We start from the raw sequence: 12,302 nt of genomic DNA on the forward strand, positions 1-12,302 counted from the left end.
ATTTGCTTTAGGAAACTCCACAGTGTGGGGTGTTGCTATGTGTAGTTAAAACAGGAATAGCAAAAGCTAGAAGCTTTGAATCTGGGAGAAAAGAAGAGGAAGGTCAACTGATGTCATCCTTTGTGCTATGGGGCGGAACTCCCATAGAATTACCCAGGGGCTGACATATCTTGATAGCCTTTTCCACCCTAGCCCTACATGTCAGAGCTGCTGGAAAGCAACCAGCCATACTTTTCTTTTCCATCCTATTTTGGATACAGCAACTCAAAGGGAAAGCATGTCAATTATAAGAATCGACCATACGTACACAGTATCCCCGTGGCCCAGTCGTCCACCATCCCCACAACCCCAGGAGTACACCTCTCCCGTGGCTGCCAGAGCCAGGTAGTGGTGACCATCAGAATGGGCAGCGATCTTTATAATGTTTCTGGAGGCAAGACCCTGGACCAGCTGTGGGGCCTAAAAGAGTAAAAATAGGAAGAAAATTAGTAAGCAGACCAAAGACAATGAAAACAGCATGACTCTTCTCAATTATGCATTTCATTTTAACAAACTCTCCTCGAACTGAAAGAACATGAGCTTCTGGAGGCTGCCATCCAATCGCCCAGGTGCCCTGTCCACTACCAACAGAAGAGTGGACAGCCTCCAAGTGCTCTGTGACATGATTAGGCCACCTCACACAATGGAAATTCACAACTCAAGGTGAAAAGCACCTTCCTTTAACAGAAACATGCTCTATCCCCTCCTAACGAGGCCCAATTCCTTCATCTGTTACCATCTGGCCCCCAAAGTATACTAAGTTTACACATGGAAAATTATTTTACAAATGGGAATCATGATGGACAATGCATGTTACTGTAAGGAGTTCCTGATCTGAACAATTAAGAAATTCTGCCCCTAAATTTTGACAATAATGATTTTAATCATTTAATACCATTAAGTAAGATTAATAAAATACAATGAACAGATGTTTCTAAATCTTCAGAAATCAAATGACTTAAAGATTGTAACACCTGTAGTAGAAAAGTGCCCACCAAGGGAAGTGATCTGGGCCCCAGAACACCCACCAGCGTGTCACTGTTGTAGGCCTGCGTGTACACCCGGCCATTCCTCGACAAGATCAGGAAGCGCTTCTCTGCACAGGCGATCTGCGTGACCCCCAGGTTGGCAAGTCCTTCACACTGAATTGGACCAATCACATTGGCATAGTATTTCCATCCTATTAACCCCCATCCTATGACCTCTTGCAATGATCCCTGTAAGATAACAAAGTAAGTTTCTTTATGGTGGCAAGAGTATTTTTTTCTTACTCAAAAGGAAGAAAAATTTTGCTAAGAGTAACACTGAGATACCAGTGTTACTGATAAAAACAAAGCACATAAAGAAATGAGCCAATCTAAAACATCAAAATAAGTCACAACATTCCGTATTACCTCAGTTAACAGGTAAGATGAAGAAACTGAACATGTTATTCTTTCACAACATTTCGTTTTAACAGAAACCATTAAAAAGTAATATAAGTAGACCTTAAACATATCTTAAAATGCTCAGACTGTATCAGGTTACCATTTTTGTCATAACAGGAAGAAACATGAAAGCCTAAGCATGAGGCTGCAAGACCAGTATCCTACTGTTGGTGTGGATGAGAAGGATCAAGTTATATGTGAGAAATTTTGTGATAATCAGCGAATGTGTCCACCCATACCAGGTACATCACCACTGGCACACGCATATGCGCGAACAGAACAAATGAACAAGGCTAGTCACTGCAGCAGCATTTCAAAGCAAACTTCTGGCAACACAGTGTCCACCAAAAAAATCAAAATTTATCCATACATGGAATACTGAGTTGCTTTAAAATAAAGAAAGAAGTTCTGTTTACTAACAAAGTTCTCAGTATATACTGTGTAGTGAAAAAAACAAGCAATGACATGCTACCACTAATACTAATACCAGAGATAGTGAAAGGATACGTTAAGAGACTAGAAAAATGAAAAGCAGCAAGCGCAAAACCAGGTGGCTGAGGGGACAGGAAGGAGAAAGTAACAGTGTCTTTGCACTTAATTTTGATTTTTGAATCATGTGAATATATTTATTTGGGGAAAAAATGACTGTAAAATGAAATAAATATAAATCATGTTAAAAATAAAAAGAAAAACCTGGATTCAAATCCAGGATTACTCTGTGTGACTCCAAACGGCAGTCTTCTCATCAGTACAGTGGGACAGTGTTGTGATGATCAGGTGCAACTGTGTGTGTGAAGTCCTCAGCGGGGCTGCACTGGCAGGCTCTTCACAAATGTAGATTAGTGTTATCACTGCTCTGAGCAGCATCAAGACAGCCCAAGGTCTGAGCTCCTAGTGTACAAAAAAGACACTTGAACCTCCCTGAGGAAGGCAGGATGGCATGTGGTTGTTTGGATGATGGAGAACTCTCTGGGGACACATCTCCTGAATCTGGAACCTGGGACACTGGTTTGGGTCCTAAACCCCTGTGCACCTCAGTTTGCTCATCATTCACTCTGATTACTGACAACACTTTAAACTGTATACGTGTTTAAAAGCTGTAACCAGCTCCACCCCCAATACCAGAGAAAGTGAGTCTCCATACTGGCACAGAGTGAGAACCTAGGAGTGCTACCAACTGTAGAATATATAAAGAACAAACACTGCTATCTCACGTACCTTATGAGATGTTGGTGAGCTACACAGAGGTGGCATACAGGGAGTAGCCAGACGGTCTAAATGGGCCATGACAACAACCGCAGTTTGTCTTAAATCAATGGCAAGCTCATTGTCTTGTGGAAGAGTAAGGTACCTCAGGAAACTCTCATTGGGGCTCAGAGGACCAGAAAGAAGCTACAGAAGAAAAGTAAACAGGCTTCTTGAGAATGGTGGAAAAATTAGAGGAACACAATTAGCCCTTAATCACTCTTTATATTTTGGTAGTCACAGTTATGCATTATCTATAAATCTACTCCTTTTGGCTATCAAATGAGAAGTGTTGCTGATACAGTAACACTATACATCCACGTGTTTACACACTTGCTGTAAAACTACACACGGCAGTGCCTGCACATTTGCACATGCATACTCCACATAAGTCAATGACACGGCCCAGCCAGGCTCACCCCTCCAACAGCCCTCACAACACAGAGCAAGCTTCCTAGGAACACAGCACTGCACCTCAAACTGGCTTTGCAAACTGAAAACCAAAACCACTTATTTTAACCTACATACCATCCATCCTGGAGAAAGCCTAATGTTACTTACACATTGAGTAACAAATTTAACTCTAATAGCCTTATTCCTATTAAAGACTGCCAAATGACAGAAAAATTAACTTTATAATGGAATGACTGCCTTTCCAGAAAAGACCTACAATATCAAACTTGTACCCTAAAAAGAAGCAGTTTAGACCCAGGACCCAGGCATTCCTCCTCTGCCACCAGCCTCACTATTTATCTAGAACTAAACACGGTGATGACTTAGGTGACATGCTCCACACAATGCCCCACATATAGGAAGGGCCAACAAAGTAAGCCACTATTTTCAGTGCTCTTTTTCTAATATGTATTCAAAACTGTGCATGTCAGGGGCACCTGAGTAGCTCAGTCAGTTAAGGGTCCAAATTTTGATTTCAGGGGCGCCTGGGTGGCTCAGTCGTTAAGCGTCTGCCTTCAGCTCTGGGCGTGATCCCAGGGTACTGGGATCGAGCCCCGCATCGGGCTGCCTGCTCTGCTGGGAGCCTGCTTCTTCCTTCCCCATTCCCCCTGCTTGTGTTCCCTCTCTCACTGGCTGTCTCTCTCTCTGTCAAATTTTATTTCAGCTCAGGTCATAATCTCAAGGTTGTGAGATCGAGCCCCCCATTGGGCTCTGCCCTCAGTGGGGAGTCTGCTTGAGACTCTCTCCCTCTCCCTCTGCCCCCCCCACCATGGGCACACATGCTATCATAAATAAATAAATAAATCTTTATTAAAAAAAAAAAAGCGTGCACGTCAGACTTAGCTCTGTGCTGCAATGTAGTTGGCACTCACTAATCTGAGGTCTTCTCCATAAATGGCATATGGAAGAATATGGAAGAGGAAGAGTTACCTGACTTCTGTAAGCAGGGTCGAAACAAATAGACATTAACCACTAGGCAACTACATGACCTCATGGTAAAGCACATCCTCTGAACCAGACACACACTCCATCCCACAAAAGATGAGCCTCAAGTCCTTGTGCTGCCTCCCCACATTATCACTGTAAGTGTCCATAAGGACCTGCTTGACTCTCACATTTTGTTCCTGAAATATCATCAGAATTTTTATCCATTTTCGTACCTCTACTAACTAACTCCTTCATGGAGATGAGCATGCCTTCCTTACATCTTCCACAGCATCTTAAACTCACTCCCCATCACAGCCAAAGCACAGCCAAACCAAGTTTCCAGGCTGCTAGAAACATACAAGCACTAAACCCACAAACAGGAAGGATTCAATGGCTCCAGTTCAGCAGAAAGAAAACTGAGTGGTCAAAAAGCAGCAGAGGAATCTCTCTAAAAGTACAAGTTGATACATGTAAAGAAATACATTCTTCTTACTAAGTACACACAAACCAGAACACACACACAGAGGCCACGGTAGCTTGTGTGATATTCTACCGTATCAACTGAAACTCACCCCATGACATCCCACACCTGTCCCACATCTGACTCACTCTCTCCCCTAGAGACAACTACTGCCACAGACAGGCACTCTGGTCTAGTTTATAAAAGTCTAACTTAACTCTTTTAGGATAACTGAATCAAGACAGCTACTTAAATGCAAAATCTTGTTATGATACTTACATGAGTGTCACCCTCTGTATGAGGGGCATCTTTACTGCAGATGATGCTCTGGAATCTTTGCAGCAAAGGGAGAAGGGGGGCGCTGGTGCCCTGGGCGGACCGCTCATTGTCAGTTTCCTGTGTCCCACTGTCCCACAGTTGAAGCAACAACAGGATGGCAGATAACATTTGGCTGAAAGAGAAAATATCTTTATTCTCTAGTAAAAACAGATTAGCTTTTATTGCCATAGTCTGTCAAAAATAAAAGCAGGTTAGCTAACTAAAATAGCAGAAATACTTTATATATGAAAGGATACCACTAAAATAATACCATGAAAACAATTCTTGGCAGTAAAATCACTGAATCTATGCCAAGATTTTAGCACAAGATATCCACTTTCTGAGGATAAGAAATACAAAACCAGTTATGAAATTCAAACAGCACTTTTTCTTTTTTAAAGTAGGCTCCACACCCAGCACAGAGCCCAAGATGGGGCTTGAACTCATGACCTCAGACCCTTAGCTGACTAAGCCACCCAGGCACCCCTCAAAGAGCACTTTCTAAAGGGAAATTTTAGGACCTGAATTAATGAAATAAAAATCATTATTTGAGGAAAATTAAAAGAAAAAAAAAAAGAACAGCTCCTAGACTACTAGAAAGTTGAACATAAAAGGAAGTGAAGAAAACCTAAGTGTACCCAGGTTTGAAAGAAGAGAAAGTCCTGGGATGTGGTTCTTTGATTATAGAAGAACACCACATGCTTTCTACAATCACAAATGATTCAGTGAAATGCCATAAAATGAAACAGATGTTCAGATACATTTCCCTGAAATGCTCCCAGCCTGAGGCACCCCTCACCTCAGTGTGCCTCTCTGCACAGCCAGCTCTAACAGGATGGCCAGGGCCAGGTGCTGGTCCTGCAGGGGGATGCTTCCCGGCCCTTTGGTACCAGGCGTTCCATGAACATCCCTGAAATGAAAGCAGTAGATGCAAGAACAAAGTAACATGAGAGCTTAAAGACAGCATGTATATTTTTTTAATATTTATAATCAAGTTTAACAAGAGATTTTAAAGCATACAACTAATTTGTAAAATATTTTCTTACTGAAAGAATTAATTCAGATACTGTAAGATGACTACATTAGAAAACATATTCCAGTTTCCATAACCTAAAATTGTTTTTATCATTATTCAAATCATGAGTAGAAAAATGTTTAGATATGTTTCCGCTTTCAATGACATGTATGGCTATTAGAATACCCACAACCCTCTATGGAAATGGAGAAACATCAACTTCTAAAACCACCCAGCATATATAGGCAAAATGTCTATGCTTATCTTTATCTCTGATCAAAGAAATATTTTAACTTTTCCCCAATAATAAATAACAAGTCTTCTTAACCCAAGATGGAGAAGGAAGGAGCTTCCGACAACCATTACAGTTGAATTTTGAAATTACAGGTAACCATTGAACGAGTTTGAATTGTTCAGGTTCACTGATACACAGATTTTTTTCAATAAATATATTGAAAAATTTTTTGGAGATTTGCAATAATTTGAAAAAACTCACAGATGAACCATGTAGCCTAGAAATACCAAAAATTTTAAGAAAAAATTAGGTAGTATAAGAATACAGTAAATAGTAGATACAACATAAAATACCTGTTAATCCACTCTTCAGGTTACCAGCCGGGCTTCCGGTCCACAGTACGCTGTTAGTTTCGTTTGGGGGGAATCAAATATTATATGTGGATTTTCACCTGTGTGGGGACTGGCACCCCTAATCCCCATATTGTTCAAGGATCAACTGTAATTCCAAGCCTATTTTCAGGGCCCTCAGCCCTAAACCTTGTTGCAATGCCTTCATCAGCAGGCTAGAGAGCCTAACTCACAGCCTGTTGGCATAGAGACCACAGGTGTCCCTGCATACTGTAAGGGGCACAACAGTGACCAAGGGCAAAGGAATTTCCTTTAATTATGTCCTTGCTGCTGAATTATGTCTCCAGTACGTACATTCTCTTTAAACTTAAAAACTCTTAACAAAAATACATAGCACCCAAGACCAGAGTTCAATGGCTTTCCTTACCAAAAAATAATTAACATTCAAAAAATTTTTTACACTAACAAATAGATGCAGGTTTAAACATTTTGATCTTGAGTAGTTGTTTAATCCCACATTGTCTATTAAGACAACACCCATCACTCAGAATGGTAGCATCCACATTCTCGCTGAGAGGCCCACAGTAGGTGCTCAAACACTTTATGAATAACTAATTCCCAAATCATAAAATATCTGAAAAAAATACATTACAAAAGCATCTTTCATTTTCCACCTGATTCAATATGATAGCTTCCTGGGTCTAATCAGAATATCAAAAGCAAATATTTGAAAATCTAAAAACCAAGATCTAGAATCACAGAGCTGAGGACAGGCTGGAAACACATACCAAAAACCTTCTGCTCTAAAGAGAAGAAGGTTAAGACGAGACTTTGACTTGTTAGAACCATTCATGTAGTAAGATGTGAAAAGAAAGAACTCACCCTGTCACGACAGATCTGAGGAACCTGGTTGCTCTCTCTACCACCTCCAGCCACACAGAGGACACCGTGCTCTCATCAAAAAGTGAAGCCTCAGGCAGGGCTCTCAAGGCATCCAAGGACTCCTGCAACAGCTCGCTGCAGAGATCCGCATCCTCCCCTGGGCACACACACACATCAGAGGAGGGTACCCACTCCTCAGGCAGCACTGACAAGTAAAACCCTCCCCACTTTCCCAGAGGGGCCTCCTACCCCACCATGTGAGAGGATGCCACTGTCACATTTCTAATCCCTCACTTTCCTCTCAACAAGATACTCCAAAAACTCAAGAGATTAAAATGTAATACAAGTGCCCCAAAGTCAGTTCTTTATTTTAGGACTCTCCCCTGTGAAATTCTAACTTCTTGTTCTAGAAAATAAATTAGCATTGATGCACACTGCAGTGGTTTACCTGGGATGTATGCATATACACATTTTTCTTTCTTTATTTTTTTTTTAAGAGAACAGTCCTGAAAAATCAAACAGACTGAAGTCCCTCATTCTACAAAAAAGAATAATGAGGCACAGAGAGAGCATATGGGATCAGCCCAAGGACATGTGGTGGCAGAACTGAGAAGACAACGCAATTCTCCAGATGTGGGGAAACAGAACACTCTGGCCCCACATACCTGACCGCCAGGCCCTGCGTAAGAAGGCAAAGGCAAAGGAGAGAGCTGCTCGGGATCCAACTCTTGCAAGTCCTTCCACTCCTTTGCCTGTGGGCCGGGAACTGTGGACAACACACACAGGAGTTTTGATAACTGGTCAGTCAGAGGAATGTGCAAATACTAAAATAAAGTAAGTAACACTGAATGAGCTGTACAAAAATGTGATCAACAGATTTCTTTAGATAGCAGGATGACAATGTGTGACTTTTAGTTTCATATATAAAAACTTTTATCAAATGTCCTTTGTAAAGGAAGTTTCCTCCTTTCTCTGGTAAACAGAAAATAAACAGATAAATACATAAATGGGAAGTTAAAGGTCATGTAGTAAAGAAAAGGCAGTTCAGGAACACACAGATAACAATACAACAATGCCTGGGACTGCACACAGAGCTATGCAATCTGTATTTGCTTTGGATTCTTTTAGGTCTATGGGATGACCAGGAGTGAAGACCCATGTATCTGTCCTATTCTCTTTTGCCCCCATCCTGCTGAGCTTATCCTCTCCTGAATTTAGTGCTTATCATTCTCATGCATCTTTTAAGTTTTTTACTACTTATATTGTAAAGTTAATGAGATATGCATGTTTAAAAAGTTATACAAATGGCATACCATAAAAATCATTCTAAAAAAAAAACGAATATAAAAAGTGTACAATATAAACTCAATCATGCTTAGCAAGTCATTTTATTTTCAACTTTACACTGTTAAGTATTTCTATTACGTACCATATTCTTCAAACTTACTAAAATTTGCTTTCACAATCAGGGGGAAATGCTATTAAAAATGGGTAATGAGAGACACCTGGGTGCCTCAGTCAGTTAAACGTCTGCCTTCGGCTCAGGTCATGATCCCAGGGCCCTGGGATTGAGCCCTGCTTCAGGCTCCCTGCTCAGCGGAGAGCTTTCTTCTCCCTCTGCCCCTCCCCCTGTTCGTGGTCTCCCTCTCTCTCTCTGTCAGATAAATAAGTAAAATCTTTAAAAAAAAAAAAAAAAAGGAAAATGATATGGAATGATCCTCCCAAGATACAGCATCAAGTAAAATTAGCAGTGAAGAATGTGGGGACCCCAGAGAGACAGCTAGTATGCACATCTATGAATCTTGAGCTTAGGAGGGGAGCTCATGAGGAGACACAAAAAACCTTAATTATGACTGCCTCTAATAAGGGGACTGAGTGCCTGGAAGACAGGAATAAGGAAATTTAAACTTTATTTCCGAATGAGAAATACAGTAGTCTTTAAAACAGAAAGCACACATGCTGAGTCTATTCAGATGAGGTAGGAGGAGCCCTCACCAGGAGAAAACTGCTTCAGGAGATACATGAAACTGGGGTTCCCCTCAGGCAGTCGTAACCTTGGCCCTAGAGAAAGAGCCCAACAGTCCTAAACCTGTACAGTGTAAGGACTGCTAAATCTTCACTAAGTCACGCTCTGTTTTACAGATACTAAAAAAAAAAAAAAAAAAAACACCAAATAGCTTGGACTGATGCCCATCCACACCAGTCAACTATCCAAACCATTGCTAGTTAGTAAAACCCACCACTATCCAGTAAGTTGAGAAATGAGGAAAATAAATCTACAAAAATTTAGAAGATATCACTATACATCTAACAGAATAACTAAAACAAAGAAGTAACAACACCAAATACTGACAAGGATGTGGAGAAACTAAACCACTAATACTTGCTGATGAGACTGTAAAATTGTACGGCTATTCTGGAAACAGTATAGCAATGTCCTACAAACCTAAACATAAAACATTAAGAACTGAACTCCAGGGCATTTATTCCAGAGAAATGAAAGAGGTTCACACAAAAACTTGTCCACAAATATTCATTGCAGCTTTATTCATAATACTCAAAAATTGTAAATAACTGATAACCTTTCAATTGATGAATGGTCAAACAAAATAAGTTCATCCATGTCATAGAATACTACTATACAATGATGATACATGCAACTAGTCGGAAAAATCTCAAGGAGATAATGCTGATTGAAAAAAAGCCAAGGTTACATAAAAGACATGAAGAACAGATTAGGGGCCACCAGAGGATAAGGCAGAGGGGAGGGGAAAGGAAATGAGTGTGGTATAAAAAGGCTCCTTGTCCTGTACTCTGTGGCAGTGGTAACAAAAATCCACACCTCTGATAAAATAGTACGGAAACACAAGCATACATGCATGCACACACAGAGCTGAGAACATGTAAAACTAAGGAAATCTGAGTGAGAGAGGTAATCTGTACCAAAGTCAACATCTTCACTGTGATAGTATACCACAGTTCTGCCAAGTGGCTACCACTGGGGGAAAGTAGGTGAAGGGTATAAGAAATCTGTAGTATTTCTTACAACTCCATGTGAACCACAGTTATCTCAAAATACATATTTTTTTAATTTTAGGAATTTGATTTAGTGAAAGACAGACTCCAATTAATCCATCAACAGTTATGTCACCACAAAGAAAAAAACACAGAGAAAAATTGGTTGGGATCTCGGCCACTTCCGCATCTTAGAGAATTCAGTCTCATTCAACAAACACACACAAGCGCTTAGAGAGTCTTAGAATCTACCACCCTCATATGCAGAATCCCTCTCTGATCAATGATCACCACAGAGGACTCACTTTCCAGACAAGCAGGAAAGAAAGGACCGTGCTCCTCGCTATCACCACATGGGTAGGAATCTTCTGTCACTTAGTATATCTTAAAACTACTATCAAATATAGGACATGTAATGTGATTTCAACTAGATTTAAGAAGGAAAAAAAATATGAAATATGCTACATTTAGCCCTTCTTGTCTCCAGGTAGCAAGATGATAAGGTTTTTTGCCCCTGCTTCTTTCTGCCCCTGTACGTTCCATGTGCTCTATAGGGAATAAAAGTCAGTATTACATTACAAATAAAACCAACTCTTCTTGCTACATAAAGTATGAGCTATACTAGAAATCTTTTAGTCAAGCCCTCTGAGAACAAAACTGTGGTAGACAGCTACATTTTGGAAAAATAAAACTTTATACAAGCCTTAAGCATTCTAGTTAATGTCTCAGAAAATCTGATTTATACCAATATATTAAAAACAATATGCCTGAAAGAATCTCTTATAATAAAAGAGTAAGAAAATCACATTAGGAAGAAGAAAAAAGGCATCTAAACTAGCCAGGCACTAAATATCATGATCTGACTATTCTCCATCCAGTAGCAAAAGAAAACAAAACAAAAAGAATATAATATTCAGACCTCGTTTTCAAAAATCTAGACATGCTTACCTACACCATCGCTGGCTTCCACAGTCACTAACAGAAAAGGGTTTTAAAATAATGGCACAGATCATGAAGCATAGTCTGTTAATTTGAGCAAATTAGTAAAGCCATTCTCTAGATTATATGAAACATACAAAAAGGGAAAGCAAGAACAAAATATCATAAAATGAAAAACGGGATTATACTCCAAGTTGTACTTAAACTTTCCTAAATAAAACAGCCTGCGCTTTATATTTTGCTGGTAGCAAGATTCCATATTATTACCTTTTTTTGTCCATAGGAGGCAAAGAAATGCTGCTGCTTTTCCACTTAACTTTGACATTCTCCTGGAAAACAGTTCTATTCAAGGCAATGAAATATCGCTCCAAGATGACGAGCCTCTGCTTGAGTCTCAGGGCTGAAAGGGTAGTAGTGGCTGACTGGATGGCCAGAGCTTGCTGCTCTTTAACCAACACAGAAAGACATTCTTTCAATTCATTCACATCTAGAAAACAAAAGATGAAAATATCCAACCTCTCAATATCTTGCCTATAGTTTGTTATAATGTTGATAAAATGGATAATAGCAATAATATGTAACACCTGAGTACTTAATATGTGCCAATAAATGGTTTTAAGCACCTTACACATCATCAAGAGGTAATATTGTACATAGATTTTAAGGAGCAGGAAACTGAGGCACAGAGAATTTGCTCAAGGTGACCCAGAGGATTACGGCACACGAGACAGACAACTCTTAGCCACCATTGTATGCTGCCTCTGTAAAATACTCTGTTAAAGCTTTTAACACAAAATTATAAAGCCAATACTTCTCAGCAGCACATTTCTTACACACAGAAAAATTCTATCCATTATATTTATGTTGCATAACCGAACTCAAAATAAAAATGTTTCAATAAAATTGCCCAGCATACAGGATTCGTGAAAGGTAATACATTTACTGGAATATTTTGGAAGAAGATAAAATAAGTACAGCTGACCCTTAAACAACACAG

General features: G+C 39.9%; 1 protein-coding gene across 6 annotated transcripts in view; it reads right to left on the reverse strand.

Annotated features, from left to right (window-relative positions):
- Positions 1-12,302, reverse strand: part of HERC2 (HECT and RLD domain containing E3 ubiquitin protein ligase 2) — a 234,929-nt gene that overhangs the window by 177,353 nt on the left and 45,274 nt on the right. For 5 of the 6 annotated variants that reach the window (XR_004627758.1, XM_019809923.2, XM_019809922.2 and 2 more), the window contains exons 5-12: positions 11,573-11,792; positions 8,017-8,117; positions 7,352-7,508; positions 5,669-5,779; positions 4,831-5,002; positions 2,685-2,858; positions 1,068-1,256; positions 308-459 (exon numbers count right to left, since the gene is read on the reverse strand). Coding sequence is in view for 5 of the 6 variants with exons in the window: in XM_019809923.2 (XP_019665482.1) it covers positions 308-459; positions 1,068-1,256; positions 2,685-2,858; positions 4,831-5,002; positions 5,669-5,779; positions 7,352-7,508; positions 8,017-8,117; positions 11,573-11,792 (1,276 nt within the window). In the remaining variant the exon portion in view is untranslated. Of the gene's footprint in view, positions 1-307; positions 460-1,067; positions 1,257-2,684; positions 2,859-4,830; positions 5,003-5,668; positions 5,780-7,351; positions 7,509-8,016; positions 8,120-11,572; positions 11,793-12,302 lie in introns of those variants that run through there. The other variant, XM_034667992.1, reaches the window with a different exon arrangement.

Source organism: Ailuropoda melanoleuca, chromosome 9, assembly GCF_002007445.2.
Source record: "Ailuropoda melanoleuca isolate Jingjing chromosome 9, ASM200744v2, whole genome shotgun sequence".
NCBI classification, from domain to species: domain Eukaryota; kingdom Metazoa; phylum Chordata; class Mammalia; order Carnivora; family Ursidae; genus Ailuropoda; species Ailuropoda melanoleuca.